The 18629-nt window shown below is 38.1% G+C and overlaps 1 protein-coding gene across 1 annotated transcript in view; it reads left to right on the top strand.

The window, feature by feature from the left end:
• Positions 1–18412, top strand: part of LOC108427680 (unconventional myosin-VIIa) — a 38103-nt gene extending 19691 nt beyond the window's left edge. Inside the window, exons 27-48 of the mRNA XM_017698019.2 lie at positions 659–785; positions 909–1028; positions 1883–2056; positions 2524–2751; positions 2970–3137; positions 3229–3346; positions 3607–3733; positions 4047–4213; positions 5199–5380; positions 5647–5765; positions 5909–6063; positions 6501–6654; positions 8329–8484; positions 10649–10754; positions 10873–10986; positions 11597–11684; positions 12156–12262; positions 12436–12621; positions 13019–13135; positions 13235–13318; positions 16955–17074; positions 17167–18412. Coding sequence (XP_017553508.1) covers positions 659–785; positions 909–1028; positions 1883–2056; positions 2524–2751; positions 2970–3137; positions 3229–3346; positions 3607–3733; positions 4047–4213; positions 5199–5380; positions 5647–5765; positions 5909–6063; positions 6501–6654; positions 8329–8484; positions 10649–10754; positions 10873–10986; positions 11597–11684; positions 12156–12262; positions 12436–12621; positions 13019–13135; positions 13235–13318; positions 16955–17074; positions 17167–17259 — 3010 coding nt within the window. The 3' untranslated portion in view covers positions 17260–18412. The remainder of the gene's footprint in view (positions 1–658; positions 786–908; positions 1029–1882; positions 2057–2523; positions 2752–2969; positions 3138–3228; positions 3347–3606; positions 3734–4046; positions 4214–5198; positions 5381–5646; positions 5766–5908; positions 6064–6500; positions 6655–8328; positions 8485–10648; positions 10755–10872; positions 10987–11596; positions 11685–12155; positions 12263–12435; positions 12622–13018; positions 13136–13234; positions 13319–16954; positions 17075–17166) is intronic.
• The last annotated feature ends 217 nt before the right edge of the window (positions 18413–18629 follow it).

The following is an 18629-nucleotide window of genomic DNA, read 5'->3' as shown; positions in this document are numbered from 1 at the left end:
TTATTTGGCACTTTTAGCCTCTAATTAACATGGAATAAGGGAATACTTCAAGTTTTCAAGTATTAATAACAATAATAATTAGTAGATCTAAAATCTACAGGAATAAAATAACACAATAATAAAATGTGAATTTAAATAAAAACATGCTCATTCATTGGCCAAACAATGTCCTAACATGTTTTAATGCACTATTAAAACTATTTTTCATTTTATAGACATTATGCACTAATACAGGTCATAATGAACAAAGCTTAATGTAGTGAATAAACCATTTAGAATGGTCTAATTTGGGCTTTATTGAACAAAGACCAAGTAAAAAACTCCCAATGTGGGTCCCTTAAAATAAAGTGTTACAGAGAATATAATTTATCTGCAATCAGTTGTTAAAATAGGTTGCACCTAATCTAAAATTGTCCCAGGCTGTGTGTTTTGGGGAATTGAATTGAATTTGTTCAGCGCTTTTTAGCCTCTTATTAAAGAATAATATGACCTTAATAAGCCCCCAACCTGTGTTCCTTCTTCTTTTAGTACTTTTTGTTAATTCTGTTTGCGTCTTGGTCTGAGGAATGGGGACACCATATCTTATCAAATGTCACAGCTAAGTACAGACAGCTTAGTTAATAAATACACATCCAGGACTTGAGTTTCCACTTCTCAGGGATGAGATCTACTGTCAGATCTGTAAACAGCTCCAAGAGAACGGCAATCGCAGTAGCTTCTTCCGTGGCTGGGTCCTTCTGTCTCTCTGCCTGGGCATCTTTCCTCCCACTGAGCGCTTCATCAAGGTGAATCCTACTTATCTGTTGCTATCAAACTCCAGTGTGCATTATGAACTAACCTCGCCTCTCTACTTTTCTTAATCAGTTTGATTTCAAAGGTTAAGTGAAATCTGATTTTCCTTCATGCAGTACCTGCAAAGCTTCATCCGTCTTGGCCCTGTTGGATATGCACCCTACTGTGCAGAACGGCTGCGCCGCACTGTGGCTAATGGAGTGCGTGGAGAACCTCCCAGTTGGCTTGAGTTACAGGTGAACATGGTTTGAAATTTTCTGCTTTAATTAATACCTTTAACTGCACAAGCTCTTACTTGGGTCCACGATTCTCATATCTGCTCTCATATTCCTCACTCTCATATTTTATATTCACTCTCATATAATGCTTACATAGTAATGTCATAGTGTTTACTGAATAATTTATAGTAGTTATGGAGTAATAACTGGTGTTGTCTCAATTTCAGACAAGAACAAATCTTTCTTCAGTCTGTTTGAGTCCAATGACTTTTTTTTTTCCCTTATTTTCCATGAGAACATTGTAAAGCAAAGCAAATTTTACTCCATACGTGGTAACATACACTATATTATAGTCAGGCTTAATGCATAAACATGTAATGCTTTGGAAAAAAGCTCAATTCTAGTTACTGCTTAATTATGTAGTAATAAGCAGCTACTTAATAGTTATTGCTTTGTTACCAGCTATTGTCTCATTAAGGCTTCTTTTACCCTAGTTATTGCTTAAGTAGCTAGTTCATTACTAACTAACTAGTTAATTACTATTACTAACTACTACTAACTACTAAAGGGGTTACAGGCACTCTAAAAATGTTGATTACCCTAGTTACTAGTTAATAATGTAGTAACAAGCAGCCTGTTAATTACCTACTACAGGTTTGTTAAGGCTTAATAAAGACATTAGAAGTGCATTACAATGTCCCTCATGCTGAAACAGATAATAACTGAATAATACAAATAAAACAGGGGTGTCCAGTCTTACCCCCAAGAATCCACGTGCCTGCAGGTTTTCATTCCATACAAGTTAGAGCACAACTGATTCTACTCATTATATCACCTAGTTTCAGTCTTCAAACAGTTGTTTTTAATCATAGGCCACAAAGAACAAGAAGCCTATGGCCATCTCTGTGACACTTATGGATGGGCGAACTATCAACCTACCTGTGGACTCTGCATCAACGTCTAAAGAAGTCTGTCAAATGTTATCACAGAAGGTTAAACTCCAAGACACCTTTGGCTTCTCTCTCTATGTGGCCCTCTATGACAAGGTATGGAGTCTTGGACTTGGAGTTATTTGTAAACAGATTTATTGCTGCAGGTAAACAGATTTACAGGACAGCAATTAATTCTGCCAGTAATGTGCAAACATGATGCATAAATGCTTTGACAAAAGTACCTAATGAATATATAATTATTGCCACACATGCAATATATCGCTGCTGTCGGATCTAAACCTTGTCTCCACATGTTTACAGGAGAAGGTAAAAACCTACTCTACTTTTAATGAAAGTTAATGGAACCAGATTTTTTTCCAGTTTTAGGTCATTTCTTTTCTATACAAACAAACAAACAAACAAACAAACAGTGTGTACTCTCAATAGTCATATTGGCGAATTGATTTGCCTTTACTGAATACAATATTTTTGTTGTTTGTTTTTTTTTTCTGCCAGCTTTACTCTTTAGGTTTTGTAAATGTTTAAAGCACATAATTGCATTTTCTTGTGTGCATCTTCAGGTGTGGTCTCTGGGCAGTGGGCATGAGCATGTGATGGATGCCATTTCCCAGTGTGAGCAAGAGGTAAAGCGTAAGGGTGGGAAGGAGCAGCACGCCCCCTGGCGCCTTTACTTCCGCAAAGAAATCTTCACCCCTTGGCATGACTGCAGCCAGGACAGCGTCAGCACTGACCTCATCTACAGACAGGTCATCAGAGGCCTGAAGTATGGAGAGTACCAGTGTGAGCGGGTAAGCTAACATGCTTCAGTACTAATGAGGGAGGCACCGATGAATAGGATTTGTCTTATTTTGCTTTTGGTTTGTGTATTTTTGAGTTTTGTTTTTCAGACCACATTCTTTGAACATCATGACTTGCTACCTAGTTCACTCTGTTCACAAATAAATTGGTTTTAGCTAAATTAATGCACTGTTATGTAAATACACTGCTGTATTTTACCATTTGTCAGGAGGAGGATGTTGCTGAGTTGGCGGCAAAGCATTTCTTTGTGCAGTATGGCTCAGATAGCAGCATGGAGAACACTGAGTCTGTGGTCCAGGACTGTGTTAACTCCACACTACTGGAGTCCAAGTCAGAGGCCAAATGGATTCAGATGGTCAACACTGCACACCTTCAGGTATTCGTTTATGATCGCATTCAGAGACATAAAGAGACATGCATTGAGTGAATGAAGAACGTAAAGTTCAATGTGGATTAATGTCTTTCAGGGTCCTTATATAAACTCAAAGGCCAAAGCTGCAGAAGTCAAAGCAGAAGTAGTGGATTTTGCTCGTCAGAAGTGGCCATTGTTCTTCTCGAGGTTTTTTGAAGTTGTCAGGCATTCAGGTATAAGCTGAAATTAAGAGAAAACTACTCTGTATTAACAACAGCAAACCATACAGTATATATATATGGCTTATTTACACTTTTAATGGGTATTAGCCATTACATTTTACAGTATTTTGACAGTAAAACACTTTTTGCAGTGTAGTCATTCTTTTTATATCATGAATACATTATTATTTATGTTTATTTTATCATTTATTATCATTCAAACCCAGGTATAAAATTTGAAAGCTACATTGTTTAACATTAAACACTACCAGGTCCTTCCTTACCTAAGAACAAGTTCATTGTGGCTATCAACTGGACGGGAATAACCTTCCTGGATGAACGTGAGAGGAAGCTTCTAGAACTTTCCTACCCAATGGTAACTGGGGTAAACACCATGAGGTACAGTGCTCTCCAGCTAATCCAGCTAATGGAAATGTGAAAGAATAGTCTTCAAACGGGTCTAGTGCAGGGGATCTGAAATCTGGCCCTGGAATACCACTGCCCTGCATAGATTAGTATTTCCTCTGTTCTGACATGTAGGGGAGGTTGTTAATTAGCTCATGAATTGACTCAGAAAACAGTAAAATGTGCAGGGCAGTGGTCCTCCAGGATGCGAATTGATAACCACGGGTTTACTGCAATGAAAGTCTAAAATCTTTTACATGAAAGTTGACCCTGACTTGTCTAATCGCTCCTCTCCTCCTCACCCTAGAGAAGGAAAGTCGTTCGGACAGTCTGTGTGTTTGCTGACTCTGAAAGGAGACTTCACGCTGAACGCAGTGATGGCTGCAGACATTGTTGATGTAGTAGCTCTGTTCCTGGCAGGACTTACAGAGCGCTCCCAGTATGCTGTGGCCTTGCAAGAGATCAACAGACAAGGTCCGTTACTCCTCAGATCCCAAAGCCGTATCACAAAGCCTTTAGAACCATAGTTCTATAGACCCCAAAGCCGTATCACAAAGCCTTTAGAACCATAGTTCTATAGACCCCAAAGCTGTATCACAAAGCCTTTAGAACCATAGTTCTATAGACCCCAAAGCCGTATCACAAAGCCTTTAGAACCATAGTTCTATAGACCCCAAAGCCATATCACAAAGCCTTTAGAACCATAGTTCTGTAGTTCCTGTCATAGACTTCTTAGAGTGCTAATGAAGGGCAGGTCATTTGAAAATAAACTGAGACATGTGCTTGAGTCACTAAGTTGTTCCATATACATAGTCAACATTAAGGACTCATTTAGTGGGGCAATGCCCCACCAATCAGTTCGTGCAAAAATAATCGTGCAATAATCACTCACTGTTCTGTATAAAAGGCTACAGTGGCTAACATAAGAGGTCTTACTGAAAGTGTGGCTCTTCAGTAAGGATCACTGCTATACACATATGCTGTAAATTTCTTGTCTTGTACGTTCCTTATTCTTTTTTTTACCACATGGATACACTGCCCTCAACCTGCACACCCATGGTTTTTGGATTGTGAAATATATGACTTCATGAAAATTATGGATGTCCCAAATTTCTTTCTTTGTCAAATGTTAATGTTATGGATTGATCAAGGAAAAATGCATAGTCTGGGAACACCAGAGTGTTGTTACCAGAGCAGCGCCACCTAGGTAAGGGGTTGAGTACTTTGCCCAAGAGCACAAGTCTGTCCTAAGATTTGAACCTATGAACTTCTGGTTGCTTCTGGTTCACTTCTCCTACAACTTGGCTATTGGCCATCTCATATTTGGTGATATGAGGCCATTATTTTGTGCAGTTTAATTTTAACTGTTTAATTTATTTGATGTGCTTCAGTGATACAGCACATCTAGAATTACACACCTGCTGCACATATGATGAGTTTTTTTGCTCTTCCCTTTCAGACGATCCCACTTTTCTTAGCTTCAAAAAAGGAGAACTTATTCTCCTCGTTAAAGATGATGACTTTTCTCCAAGCGGGGGCTGGTTGAAGGGACAGAATGAACGAACTGGACAAAAGGGGGCAGTACCTACAGATGCCATCTTGATTCTGCCCACACTCACCAAACCCACCAATGAGGTCTTGGTAAGCATTTTCACTGTGTTTAATATTGTAAGCAACATCACAGTAACATGGAGCTAATCGTGTAGGCAACTGATATTAACCGCCTGCACAATGGAATCAGTGTTTATAGCTCAATGTTTAATAAACCACTACTAATCCTGCAGTATTCAATAACTCCTCAATTAGTGAAGCTCTGCATTAGTTTGAGCAAATAGAATGAATGAGTTCACTATTTGGTGCACACCCGTCAGTAACTGTGGTTGATGTGTTTCTTATCCCTCCCCTAGAGTCTGATCAGTCTGTCTCCTGATCAGAGGAAGACCATCATTAACAACACACTCAGAGGAACAGCCACAGAGAGAGTGGCTCCTGCAACACTCAAAGAGTTTTCCATTGAGTACTTTAGGTATATTCCAGAACTACTAATTGTTGGCTTTGTTAATACTATATGAATAGTACATTGGTCTTTGTTAGGTGGAGTAATATTAAAATATAAAATAACGTAGTCAGAAACAAAGGTAAGAGTAAATATTGTCTCTGTGTCCGCAGACCCCCAACTAAAGACGTAAACAGGCAAGTGATCTCTAAAAATGTGGCACCTGAAAGGTTGTGGGCCAACTCCAGAGAGCCCATCAGGCAGCCCCTGCTTAAGAGACTGTTGGGCAATTCTGAACTCAGCCACCAGGCCTGTCAGGCCTTCACTGATATCCTTTTACTACCAGACCCTAGTTTATTCTGAAAGTTTGATAGAAGTCATATTTTTTTGTAAGTCATGACAATAGGTCAAGTTAAAATGTATTTAATTGCTTTTTAGTTGCAGTTTATATTAATAAATAGCACTGAAGTGTATCAGTTCATCCAGCAGTATATTTATATACCCTGTGTATTCCAAGTATAATAAGTTATGTCTACAAATTACCCACTGAAATCTAAGTGCAACTTAAGTTGTTTGTAAAAAGCACTCAAAAGCACAACTAAATGCATTTAATATATTTAAATATATTATATATTTAATATAAAGTTTTCATGAGTGGTTTCATGGTGGAATAAACTTTCAAAAAGTACACTTTGTTCACAAGGGTAGAATAATAATAATACCTTTCAGCAGTGGTTGTATTTCCTTTACCGATTTCCTGTGCACCTATCCTGAAGTATATGGGTGACTACCCAACCCGGCAGATTCAGAACCCTCTGGAGCTCACGGATCAGATCTTTGGTCCAGCCACTCAGAATGAAGCACTCAGAGATGAGATCTACTGCCAGATCATGAAACAGATGACAAGCAATAACATCCGGTAAGGAAAATCACATGACAGTGGAGTGCTGACATGTGAGCCTTTTAGCGTCATATGGATTTGTGAAAGTGTATTCACAACTCATGAATAAGTTCTGTTTAAATCCTAACCTCTTGCACATTTTGTCTTATGAAAGGACAGTTAGTCAAGATCATGCAAGAGCTGTGTCACAAAAGGGCATGGCTAACTTGCCTGAACCAAAGTCATCTTGCTTATTGCTTTTAACAAAAAGGGATTTTTGTAAAATTTGACCTAGTTCAAGTTCTGGTCCAGCTCCACTATATAAAAAAAAAAAATCTAAAAAGATTTCGAATGATGATGAACATAGTTTTTTTTGTTTTGTTTCTGTTTTTTTTTGCCTTGGTTCTTTTAAAATTAAATTTAATTTAATGCATTGAAAGATTCTGATGTGAAACTGAGTAAATGATAAGTAGTGAAGGAATTTGTTTAGATTGAACAGTCTCAGAGTAGCGTTGTAGTCAAGACTGAGGCAAGAACGACCACAATTGTTTTCAGAATATAAAAATAAAAAGATATATTATTATATTATTAAATAATGTATGGCCTAAAACTCAATTATTATTATTATTATTATTATTATATTATAGTTTTAATCAAACTTTACATTGTAACTGGAAGCAGTGGTGAGGTTATTCTCTGTCCTTCTTCCCTAAAATTCTGTGTATTCAGAATCACCACCATAAACAGCAGCAGTTTTCAGCTTGTGGGTTGTGGCACCCCAGTGGCAGTACTGTAGTTTTTTTTTTTTTTTTTTTTCCACACAAAAACTGGTTACAAAACATTTAACCCATGAAATTTTGCAAAAATAAGACATTATATTTATATACAGTGCACTCATGTTGCTCTGGCAAAATTCTAGTTATGCATTATATATTTAAATGAAGGAAATGCAGCAGTGAATATGTAGCACTGGGCTTCACCTGCGTGAGAACTAAAACCAATTAACTACCACCCTGCGCTGGTGGCTTAGGGATCTTTTCAAATGAAGCTTTGAAACCCAACATTATACTCTGTCACTCTGAGAATAAACATTGCGCAAAGATATCCAATCTATCTATGTGAGCCAGAGATCCTTAGCTTTCCTCTCTTTTGCCAGACATCCAGCACTCAGTAGCACTCTTTTCACTAGACGAGGCAGAAAAAAAGCATCTGATTGCCTAAATGCACATAAGCTTTCGTGGTCATTTATGTAGGCCTTGAGTTGCAAAAGTTTGGAAACGGAGAAACGACTGTTTAATTCTGTTTTTTTCTGGTTCTGCTGATATTCAATAATAATTAAACTTCCAGGTATCTCAGATGGAGGCATTGGGCTCATCTGGTTTTAACAGCATCACCTAATCCTGAGACAAAGACAAGACTGCATTTAAGTGATGGTTAATAGTTTCAAGACCACACTCAGTTACTACAACACTACTTCAGAGAACAACCAGCGTCAGTACATTTGGCTGGTCGTGGCCTAAACTAGAGTTGACATGAATTGCCATGATCCTTGCCGTACCTTTATTTTACTATGACTTTACCACAAGTTGAAGCGTCATACTTGCTTACAGCCATTACCTATCGTGAAAATCACCTTCAGTGTAGTTATGGACTATAGCCACATTACAGGATTTAATACTGTGAAGTTCAAACTTTGTGTTTTGGCTCTCTCAGGTACAGTATGGAACAGGGTTGGCAGCTGCTTTGGCTGTGTTGTGGTCTCTTTCCCCCAAGTAACTCTCTGCTGAAGCACATCCAGCGCTTCCTGGAAACCCGGCGCAGGGAGACACTGGCCTCTGACTGCCTGCACAGACTACAGGGTGCTCTGAGGTACATGCCTGCACCACACATCATGCACAGTGTAACAACGGTGAACCACTGGCAGTATGCCAATGCAGAGTGGGCTTGTCTTTAGCACTGGCAATCCAAAAATCATCCCAGTCTGAGCTTAAGTGACAAGCTGGCAAATTGACCTTCTAAGAAGGAGGGAACAAATATTTGGGAAAGCAGCCAGATGAAACCACAGAATTACACTTAAGAGACAAGACATAATAAAAACTAAGCTGGAACATGCAGTATATACACACACACAGACAAACAAGGCAATCATCACTAACAGGTGCACAGGAGTCACATGAGGTTTCAGGGTGTAGTCAAAACTAGAAAAGGCCAGTCCTAGATGGACTGGCCCAACTGGTGTTTCAGAGGAGGGGGAATTTTTTTAAAGCTCCAAGCAATTTCAGAGTCAAATCACAAAGCTATTGATGTCTACAATCTCAATCTATATTCATCATCTGTTGACCTATTCATGCAACACCCACAAATCGGTTCTTTCATGGATAACTGTTGGCAGGGTGGACATGCTTTACAGAGTGTTGGCAAAACTCTCATTTTGTCTGATGAGAAATAATACAAAAACATTTAGTTTCCAGTTTAAAACACTGTGCTATAGAGCTGGATTGAGTTATTTAACTAGACAGGCTGTAAAATAAACTAAATACAGAAACTGAATTTCATATTACAGTTTTAGTTCAGAAGGGTCTGTTTTTTTTTTTTTTTTTTTGTTTTTTTTTTTACAGTTTTTGGGAAACTTGTTGAAACTCCCATTTCTAGCTGAAAGACCTTGTAGGGTGCAGCATGAATAGGTCTTGAACTTGCCAAAAAAAAATCACAAATATCAAATCCTATTGCAAATACCAACATGCTGGAAAATTTTATTAATGTCTGATCCAATCTACTTGTATGCTAAGGTGTAGTGTATGTTCATGTGAAGAGATTTTATTCCAAGTGACTCTGCAGCATTTCTAGTGGTCCTTTCATCATGAAATTTTGCCTTCAAGTAATGCAGAGAAAGAAAATAGTGTAGATAAATGTTTTTTGTTGTTTTGGGACTGTGTCAATACACTATCAGGCAAAACATGTACAGAGTTAAACAAGGTAGTAGAGAAATCAGATGAGACACACGAAGACCTTTTCAGTTTAGCATTTCCACACTGTTGAACTTGGTGTGGCTGTGAATGGCAGGCACGTAGCTTTGAAGCTGTGAACTTTGGCAGTCCGACTGAAGCCCTGGAATTACTTCCCTCAGTGCATGCATGTTATGAATTTCAGCCAGCACCTCATAAACACAAGGCCCATATCACTGCACATTAATAGCCACTGTAATATGTGCAGCCTACATAAATACTGCAAAATGTCCAAAATCAAGAAACCCAGCATATGATGTTGATTTGTTATTTCCCTCGAGTCTTTAATCAGAGACTGGAGTGCAGATTTTTAACTGAATCTGTTGTAATTCAGTGCTTGTATGTAACAGTACACCTCCTTGCATTAGTGCAGTGCCTTGTGCCAAGCTTGTACAAGTATCAAGAAAATGTCATTGTGTGATGATTGATGAAGTAGTAAGGATCACAAGTGATGGGGCTGACATCTGCTTGAGGTGCGGCCCATCTCAACACTCCAGTCATGGGAAACACTTTTACATAACTCTTATTGTGCTCGAATAATGAGTGAAAGATTGATAATAATGGCAAAAGTCCACTAACCATGCCTTAACTAACGTATCAGAAAACGGTTCGAATTCGGGGACTTCCTCTTCGTCCTCTTTAACTCATTAAAGTAGCATCCTAGTAGGAATGGGAAGCATGCACATTAGCATGTGGTAATTTGCTTTCTGTGTGCTACTGTGTTTTGTATCAGTATGTAAAAGAAGCACCATACTGCCTTTATTGGTGGATGCATTACAATAGGTAGATCAAGTGTGTGCACACTTTGAGTGGAATTTGGATCACTGGGCCTACTACGGACTCCTTTCATCAGAATAAGAATGAAAGTCCTCTGATGTTTGAAGTATATTCCTGTTCATATGTTTGCATGCTTGAAATGCCACTTTGTTCATGTTCTTAATGTAGAAAAATCTTTGTTTGCCTTAATATTATAAAAGTTTAATGTGTATTGAATATCACTAGAGGACTGTGTTTGTTTAATCCAATAGAACTGAGCCCAGGAAGCTTCCTCCTCACCATGTGGAGGTGGATGCCGTTCAGCATAACAGCATTCAGATCTTCCACAAAATCCATTTCCCTAACGACACGGGGGAGGTAAAGCAATGCAAGTCAACACATGGTAACATTCACACTAAGCAACAGTGATAGCTTTGATGGCATAAGTGAATCTGTCAAGATATGAATTTGATGTCTTCAACTCACTTGTGGACAGATATTTGAAGTTGCGACTAACACTAAGGTCAGGGACTTGGTCCGAATGATCGCCACTAAACTCGGGCTGATTTCTGAGGACGGCTTCAGCATCTTTGTCAAAACTCCAGACAAGGTGTGTGCAGACATGCAGCTGTATGCAAAGGTTTGAGTACTTCCGGTCCAATTGCCTGTTTTATTGATGTTGTAAGTGAAAGTAAGTTAAAACTTCATCCACAGAGAACACACTTCTGCACATTTTAATTCCTTTTTATTTGCTGAATTTGTGTGTTGACTAAAACGTAATTGCCGTGTCTGGCAAAAAGAAAAAAACCTTTGTTGTTTAAGCTCTTACATTTTTAACTTTGTAGCTTTTTTGGCCCTTTTGTTTATTTGGTTATTGTGTAGTTGGTTTTTGAACTACACACCCTAGTTCAAATGCGTTCATGGTAGTTACTGCGTTTGAGGCAGTTCAAAGATCCTCGTTTAATTTTTTCTAGTATGTTAACCTCAGCCAACAATCTGAAATTGTGCTCTAACATTTGCAGGATAATATGTCAGTGTGTTCTCTGCAGAGGATGCAGAGGAACTTCTTTTCACTTCAGAGAAAATCAATAAAACAGAATTTGACCAACTTTTTGTATACAGCTGTATGCACTACAACTTATTCATGATGTCAAAATTCATGTTCACGATTCACTTAGCATGCTAACTGGCAGATGGACTCCTGTGTTTGTTTCGGTCAGGTTTTGAGTCTGAGTGAGGCAGACTACTTCTTTGACAGTCTGAGGCAGATCACTGACTGGACCAGAACAACTAAGATGGCCAAGGATGGTGAGTTCATAGCAGTTTAGAGGTCTACCAGCTCTCTTGGCATGCCTTGCTTAACATCATCTCCTTCTCAGCATAATATTCAGTTATTACCCCTAATTATTTTGTTTTTTACAAATTGCTCAATAATTGCTATGAAACATATGTAATTAAAGTTGTGTATGGTTAAAAGAGTAAGGAATTTAGTCTGGATCTGCTGACAGGTTTGAGGTTAAAAAGAAAAATTCTTATTGCTTAATGATGCATTCTTTGGTATCGGCAGCAGTTATTGTACTGTACTTTTAACTACATTCTCTGGTTCTGTTTGCATGTGTTCATCAGAACACAAACAAACCAAATCTGGGCCTTTTTCACAGTTTGGAGTAGAAAAGCAATGTAAAATGTTCTAAGCTTAAATAAAAATGCAAAAGAATAAGTAAAACAGACAGCCCCACTAATATATACTACACTTACATAGTTGTGTTTGAACTGCAGGAGGGCCAGTGAACATGTCATACTCCGTGTTCTTCATGAGGAAGCTGTGGTTCAATGTAATTCCTGGCAGGGATCTGGAGGCTGACCGCATCTTCCATTTTCCTCAGGTGCTCAAACACTTCTAAATGATATAAAAATATGGTCTGGACAGTCTATCCCCTCAGGTCTCCCTTGAAAGAGTCCCTTATCTCAATGGACTTCCTGGTTAAATAAAGGTTAAATAAAAAAGAAAGTAAAATTGCTTTATCTGTTATCTCATATTACTTTACTGCCCACTTAGGAGTTGCCCAAGTATCTACGTGGGTACCACCGCTGTACTAAAGAGGACATGGTGCAGCTGGGTGCTTTGCTCTTCAGGGTGAAGATGAACAATGATAAGACTCAGTTTGTCATGATCCCCAAGATGCTGAAAGAGCTGGTGCCCAACGACCAGCTCAAAGCCATGTCAGCGGATGACTGGAAAAAGGTATGAAATGTTGGGGGAAAAGTTCTATTTCAACCTATTTCATTATACAGTGCTGTTATTTTTCCTATATACAGTCATATGCAATGTTTGGTCAAATCACATATTTGACCAAAAGTGAAAATGATTACACGTCCTTGACAGAGAACACACTTCTACGCATTTTAATTCTTATTAATTTACTGAATTTGTTACCTGTGAAAGTTGACTGAAATGTTTACTGCCTTGTTCACCTTGCACCAGTGAAAATGAGTTAATACATTCTTTACAGAGAACAAACATCTACTGATCTATGTATCTATATTTTTTCTACATTTTTTGATGTCATGTATGTATCTTATGCATGCTGTTTACAAACACAGTTTGTATAATATGCTTTTCTGTAATCTCTCTTTTGAAGAACATTGTTGCTACCTACAATAAGCAAGCAGGCATGACAGTGGAAGAGGCCATAGTGGGCTTTCTGAAGGTGATCTTTAAGTGGCCCACATTTGGCTGTGCCTTCTTTGAAGTGAAGGTAATAAAGCATGAACTTATTGGTTGCTGAGATTTTCAGGAAGATGTTGATGCTTTTGATCAGCTTTTAACAGGTGTACAAAACTCTCTTTTAATGCAGCAAACATCTGAACCCAGCTTCCCTGACATTGTGAGAATTGCCATCAGCAGACAGGGAGTCACAATCATGCACCCTAAAACCAAGGTAAAGACCCTATCAGCTAATTACTGGAAAATTACTGTTTTCATTGCCATAATTCAAGAATGGATGATTTTCTCATTAAAACATTTGGTTGTTTATGCTGAATCAGTGCAGAGAAAATGGGCTTCATCAAGGGTTCTGTGGTAAAGGGGAAAAACGCCACCCCCTCAGAATAATGTACTTTTACTGTAAACCACGCAAACCTAAATCTGTTATGCAGCATTTAAGGGATGAAGAAAGACGGGTTACAGTAAAATGGAAACTTGAAATGAAATTATTAATTGAATAGTCATAAGGAGTATATTATATAATTATATAATATGTCGTCATTATTAGTAATTGTAGTAGTAGTAGAAGTTGTCGTAGAAGTTGTCATAGAAGTTGTTGTAGTAGTAGTAGAAGTTGTCAGTAGTAGTAGTAGTAGAAGTTGTCAGTAGTAGTAGAAGTTGTCAGTAGTAGTAGAAGTTGTCAGTAGTAGTAGTAGTAGTAGTAGAAGTTGTCAGTAGTAGTAGTAGTAGTAGTAGTAGTAGTAGTAGTAGTAGTAGTAGTAGTAGTAGTAGTAGTAGTAGAAGTTGTCAGTAGTAGTAGTAGTAGTAGTAGAAGTTGTCAGTAGTAGTAGTAGTAGTAGTAGAAGTTGTCAGTAGTAGTAGTAGTAGTAGTAGAAGTTGTCAGTAGTAGTAGTAGTAGTAGAAGTTGTCAGTAGTAGTAGTAGTAGTAGTAGTAGTAGTAGTAGTAGTAGTAGTAGTAGTAGTAGAAGTTGTCATAGAAGTCGTAGTAGTAGTAGTAGTAGTAGTAGTAGTAGTAGAAGAAGAAGAAGAAGTAGTAGTAGAAGAAGAAGAAGTAGTAGTAGTAGTAGTAGTAGTAGTAGTAGTAGTAGTAGTAGAAGAAGAAGAAGAAGAAGTTGTCGTAGTAGTAGTAGTAGTAGTAGTAGTTGTCGTAGTAGTAGTAGTAGAAGTTGTCATAGAAGTTGTTGTCGTCGTAGTAGTAGTAGAAGAAGAAGAAGAAGTAGTAGTAGAAGAAGAAGAAGAAGTAGTAGTAGTAGTAGTAGTAGTAGTAGTAGTAGTAGTAGTAGTAGTAGTAGTAGTAGTAGTAGAAGAAGAAGAAGTTGTCGTAGTAGTAGTAGTAGTAGTAGTAGTTGTCGTAGTAGTAGTAGTAGAAGTTGTCATAGAAGTTGTTGTCGTCGTAGTAGTAGTAGTAGTAGTAGTAGTAGAAGTTGTCAGTAGTAGTAGTAGTAGTAGTAGTAGAAGTTGTCATAGAAGTCGTAGTAGTAGTAGTAGAAGAAGTAGTAGTAGTAGTAGTAGTAGTAGTAGTAGTAGTAGTAGTAGTAGTAGTAGTAGTAGTAGAAGAAGTTGTCGTAGTAGTAGTAGTAGTAGAAGAAGTTGTCGTAGTAGTAGAAGAAGTTGTCGTAGTAGTAGAAGAAGTTGTCGTCGTAGTAGTAGTAGTTGTCGTAGTTGTCGTAGTAGTAGAAGTTGTCATAGAAGTTGTTGTCGTCGTAGTAGTAGTAGTAGTAGAAGTTGTCGTAGTAGTAGTAGTAGTAGTTGTCGTAGTAGTAGTTGTCATAGATGTCGTAGTAGTTGTCGTAGTAGTAGTAGAAGAAGTTGTCGTAGTAGTAGTAGAAGAAGTTGTCGTAGTAGTAGTAGAAGTTGTCGTAGTAGAAGTTGTCGTAGTAGTAGTAGAAGTTGTCGTAGTAGTTGTTGTCGTAGTAGTAGAAGAAGTTGTCGTAGTAGAAGTTGTCGTAGTAGTAGTAGAAGTTGTCGTAGTAGTTGTTGTCGTAGTAGTAGAAGAAGTTGTCGTAGTAGTAGTAGAAGTTGTCGTAGTAGAAGTTGTCGTAGTAGTAGTAGAAGTTGTCGTAGTAGTTGTTGTCGTAGTAGTAGAAGAAGTTGTCGTAGTAGAAGTTGTCGTAGTAGTAGTAGAAGTTGTCGTAGTAGTTGTTGTCGTAGTAGTAGAAGTTGTCGTAGTAGTAGAAGAAGTTGTCGTAGTAGTAGTAAAAGTTGTCGTAGTAGTAGTTGTCATAGATGTCGTAGTAGAAGTTGTCGTAGTAGAAGTTGTCGTAGTAGTAGTAGAAGAAGTTGTCGTAGTAGTAGTAGAAGAAGTTGTCGTAGTAGTAGTAGTAGTAGTAGAAGTTGTCGTAGTAGAAGTTGTCGTAGTAGTAGTAGAAGAAGTTGTAGTAGTAGTAGAAGAAGTTGTCGTAGTAGTAGTAGTAGAAGAAGTTGTCGTAGTAGTAGTAGTAGTAGTAGTAGTTGTCGTAGTAGTAGTAGAAGTTGTCATAGAAGTTGTTGTCGTCGTCGTCGTAGTAGTAGAAGAAGTTGTCGTAGTAGTAGTAGTAGTAGTAGAAGAAGTTGTCGTAGTAGTAGTTGTCATAGATGTCGTAGTAGAAGTTGTCGTAGTAGTAGTAGAAGAAGTTGTCGTAGTAGTAGTAGTAGAAGTTGTCGTAGTAGAAGTTGTCGTAGTAGTAGAAGTTGTCGTAGTAGTTGTTGTCGTAGTAGTAGAAGAAGTTGTCGTAGTAGTAGAAGAAGTTGTCGTAGTAGTAGTAAAAGTTGTCGTAGTAGTAGTTGTCATAGATGTCGTAGTAGAAGTTGTCGTAGTAGTAGTAGAAGAAGTTGTCGTAGTAGTAGTAGAAGTTGTCGTAGTAGAAGTTGTCGTAGTAGTAGTAGAAGAAGTTGTAGTAGTAGTAGAAGAAGTTGTCGTAGTAGTAGTAGTAGTAGAAGAAGTTGTCGTAGTAGTAGTAGTAGTAGTAGTAGTAGTAGTAGTAGTTGTCGTAGTAGTAGTAGTAGTAGTAGTAGTAGTTGTCGTAGTAGTAGTAGAAGTTGTCATAGAAGTTGTTGTCGTCGTCGTCGTCGTCGTCGTCGTAGTAGTAGAAGAAGTTGTCGTAGTAGTAGTAGTAGTAGTAGTAGTAGTAGAAGAAGTTGTCATAGTAGTAGTTGTCATAGATGTCGTAGTAGTTGTCGTAGTAGTAGTAGAAGAAGTTGTCGTAGTAGTAGTAGAAGTTGTCGTAGTAGTAGTAGAAGTTGTCGTAGTAGTTGTTGTCGTAGTAGTAGAAGAAGTTGTCGTAGTAGTAGAAGAAGTTGTCGTAGTAGTAGAAGAAGTTGTCGTAGTAGTAGTAAAAGTTGTCGTAGTAGTAGTTGTCATAGATGTCGTAGTAGAAGTTGTCGTAGTAGTAGTAGAAGTTGTCGTAGTAGTAGTAGAAGAAGTTGTCGTAGTAGTAGTAGAAGTTGTCGTAGTAGAAGTTGTCGTAGTAGAAGTTGTCATAGAAGTTGTTGTCGTAGTAGTAGTAGAAGTTGTAGTAGTAGTAGTAGTAGTAGAAGTAGTAGAAGTTGTAGTAGTAGTAGTAGTAAAAGTTGTCGTAGTAGTAGAAGTTGTCATAGAAGTTGTCGTAGTAGAAGTTGTCGTAGTAGTAGTTGTCGTAGTAGTAGTACAAGAAGTTGTCGTAGTAGTAGTAGAAGGTGTAGTAGTAGTCGTAGAAGTAGTAGAAGTTGTCATAGAAGTAGTAGAAGTTGTCATAGAAGTAGTTGTTGTAGTAATAGTAGTAGTAGTAATAGTAAATGTCATAGTGATAGTAGTTGCCATAGCAGTATAAGTAATAGTAGTATTATTTGTCATAGTACTATAAGTATAATCTGCTGTTCTTCCACTTTCTAGGATGTCCTAGCAACATATCCGCTGAACAAGATTGCAAACTGGTGCAGTGGAAGCACGTATTTCCACATGACTGTAGGCAACCTGGTTAAAGGGAACAAGATTCTGTGTGAAACCTCTCTGGTGAGTAATAACAGTAATAAGCCTCTTCACTTTAACAACTTTTCACTTTTAAGATCTCACAACTAATTACTATGTCTGTATCATTTCCCAAGGGCTACAAAATGGACGATCTGTTGACGTCTTACGCCAACATGTATCTGAACGAGACTAGAGCACAGAGACCCAGAAACCGACGCTTTAACTGAGACCTGGCTCCAGGGGAGAAATTACTAAATTAATCGAGCCTTTTAACTACTCGTTCCCACTATTGTATTCACAATAAAGGATCATATAGAATATGGCTTAATGTACTTATGAATATTATAAAGCTTTTTAATATACAGAAGGACCCATCCGTCTAAGTGAACTATGAAGAACTGTTTGTATTTCATCAGTTATGAAGACCTAATACAGTCAAATTAGATTTGAGACATTTTGACATCGCAAGTCTGAAAAGTTTGCTTTATTCCACATTGAACATTTCCCTTGCTCACAACACCATTTTTGCAGCTCTTCTTTCCTTCTTCCCAAAGATGTTCAATAGGGTTGCTGTTTACCCAAGAAAAGATGAAAAAATGAACTCTCCTGGTTTAAATAATGTTCTCTTGTAATAATAAGCATGAACTTTAGAAAAATTATGAAATGAAAACAGTTCTTGGTTGTGGGACTTTTGGACCCTTCTGTGTTTGGTGATTGCAATCTACTTATTATTGATTAACTTGTCATATGATTTTATGTATTCCTTTTTGGACCTGTTCTATTTCTGTTTAGAAAAGGGAAGGTTGATTCTATAACTCGATCGAATCTTTTATTTATTTATTTCCACATGTAAAGTTCAAAGGATTTCCGTACTTTTCCAATCGCTGCCAAAGTGTAATCTCATAGCATCATGTCAAGTGCATTAGAGCTCAGTCCGGGCGTTTTGGACATCAATCATGTGCTTCATACGTTGGCCCCTTTTATTTCACTATATTTTGTTGAGCTTCAAATTAACAATGGAATTGCTTTGATGAAAATGGCAAAATAAAATTTGGCACAAACAAAACCCACTGGCTATTGCTTACATTAAAGCTTAGTCACAAGAGAAGCACCATTCAGTATGAAGAGTTTATTTAGCTATGCGTAAATTCCAAAATAGAACTTTATCAACATTGCTTTGGAACAACGGGAAGTCAGTCATATTTTAAGCGGCAGACCCGTCTGTCTTTGTGTGAATAAAGATGCTCTTTATTCTGCTTAAATGATCACGTCACACTGTGTTTTGCTGCAGGGCAAGATGGGCTAGAGCAAGGGGTGGAGGGGTGTTAAATACAGAGATTTGGAGCCATCCCAATTAAGACTTGGCAGTGTACTATCAGGCTGAGTTTAGGGGAGCATGAGGGGCCCAGATAGTGCTCTCATTCAGAGGATTGAGCTGTATTTGCATATCGATGAGGACGCGTGTGTAGAGAGGAGAAAGAGGCGATGTGTGCGCCGCACAGCTGTAGACGTCCAGAATCAAAGACAGATTATTATCCCATGCCGGCCCTTTGGGCCTCCTTTCCACATCTGTCCAGAGATCACATGATGAGATTAT

This window comes from Pygocentrus nattereri, chromosome 26 (genome assembly GCF_015220715.1).
Source record: "Pygocentrus nattereri isolate fPygNat1 chromosome 26, fPygNat1.pri, whole genome shotgun sequence".
In the NCBI taxonomy this organism is placed as follows: domain Eukaryota; kingdom Metazoa; phylum Chordata; class Actinopteri; order Characiformes; family Serrasalmidae; genus Pygocentrus; species Pygocentrus nattereri.
The sequence above is the reverse complement of the archived record's forward strand: the minus strand, read 5'-3'. Positions and strand labels throughout refer to the sequence as shown.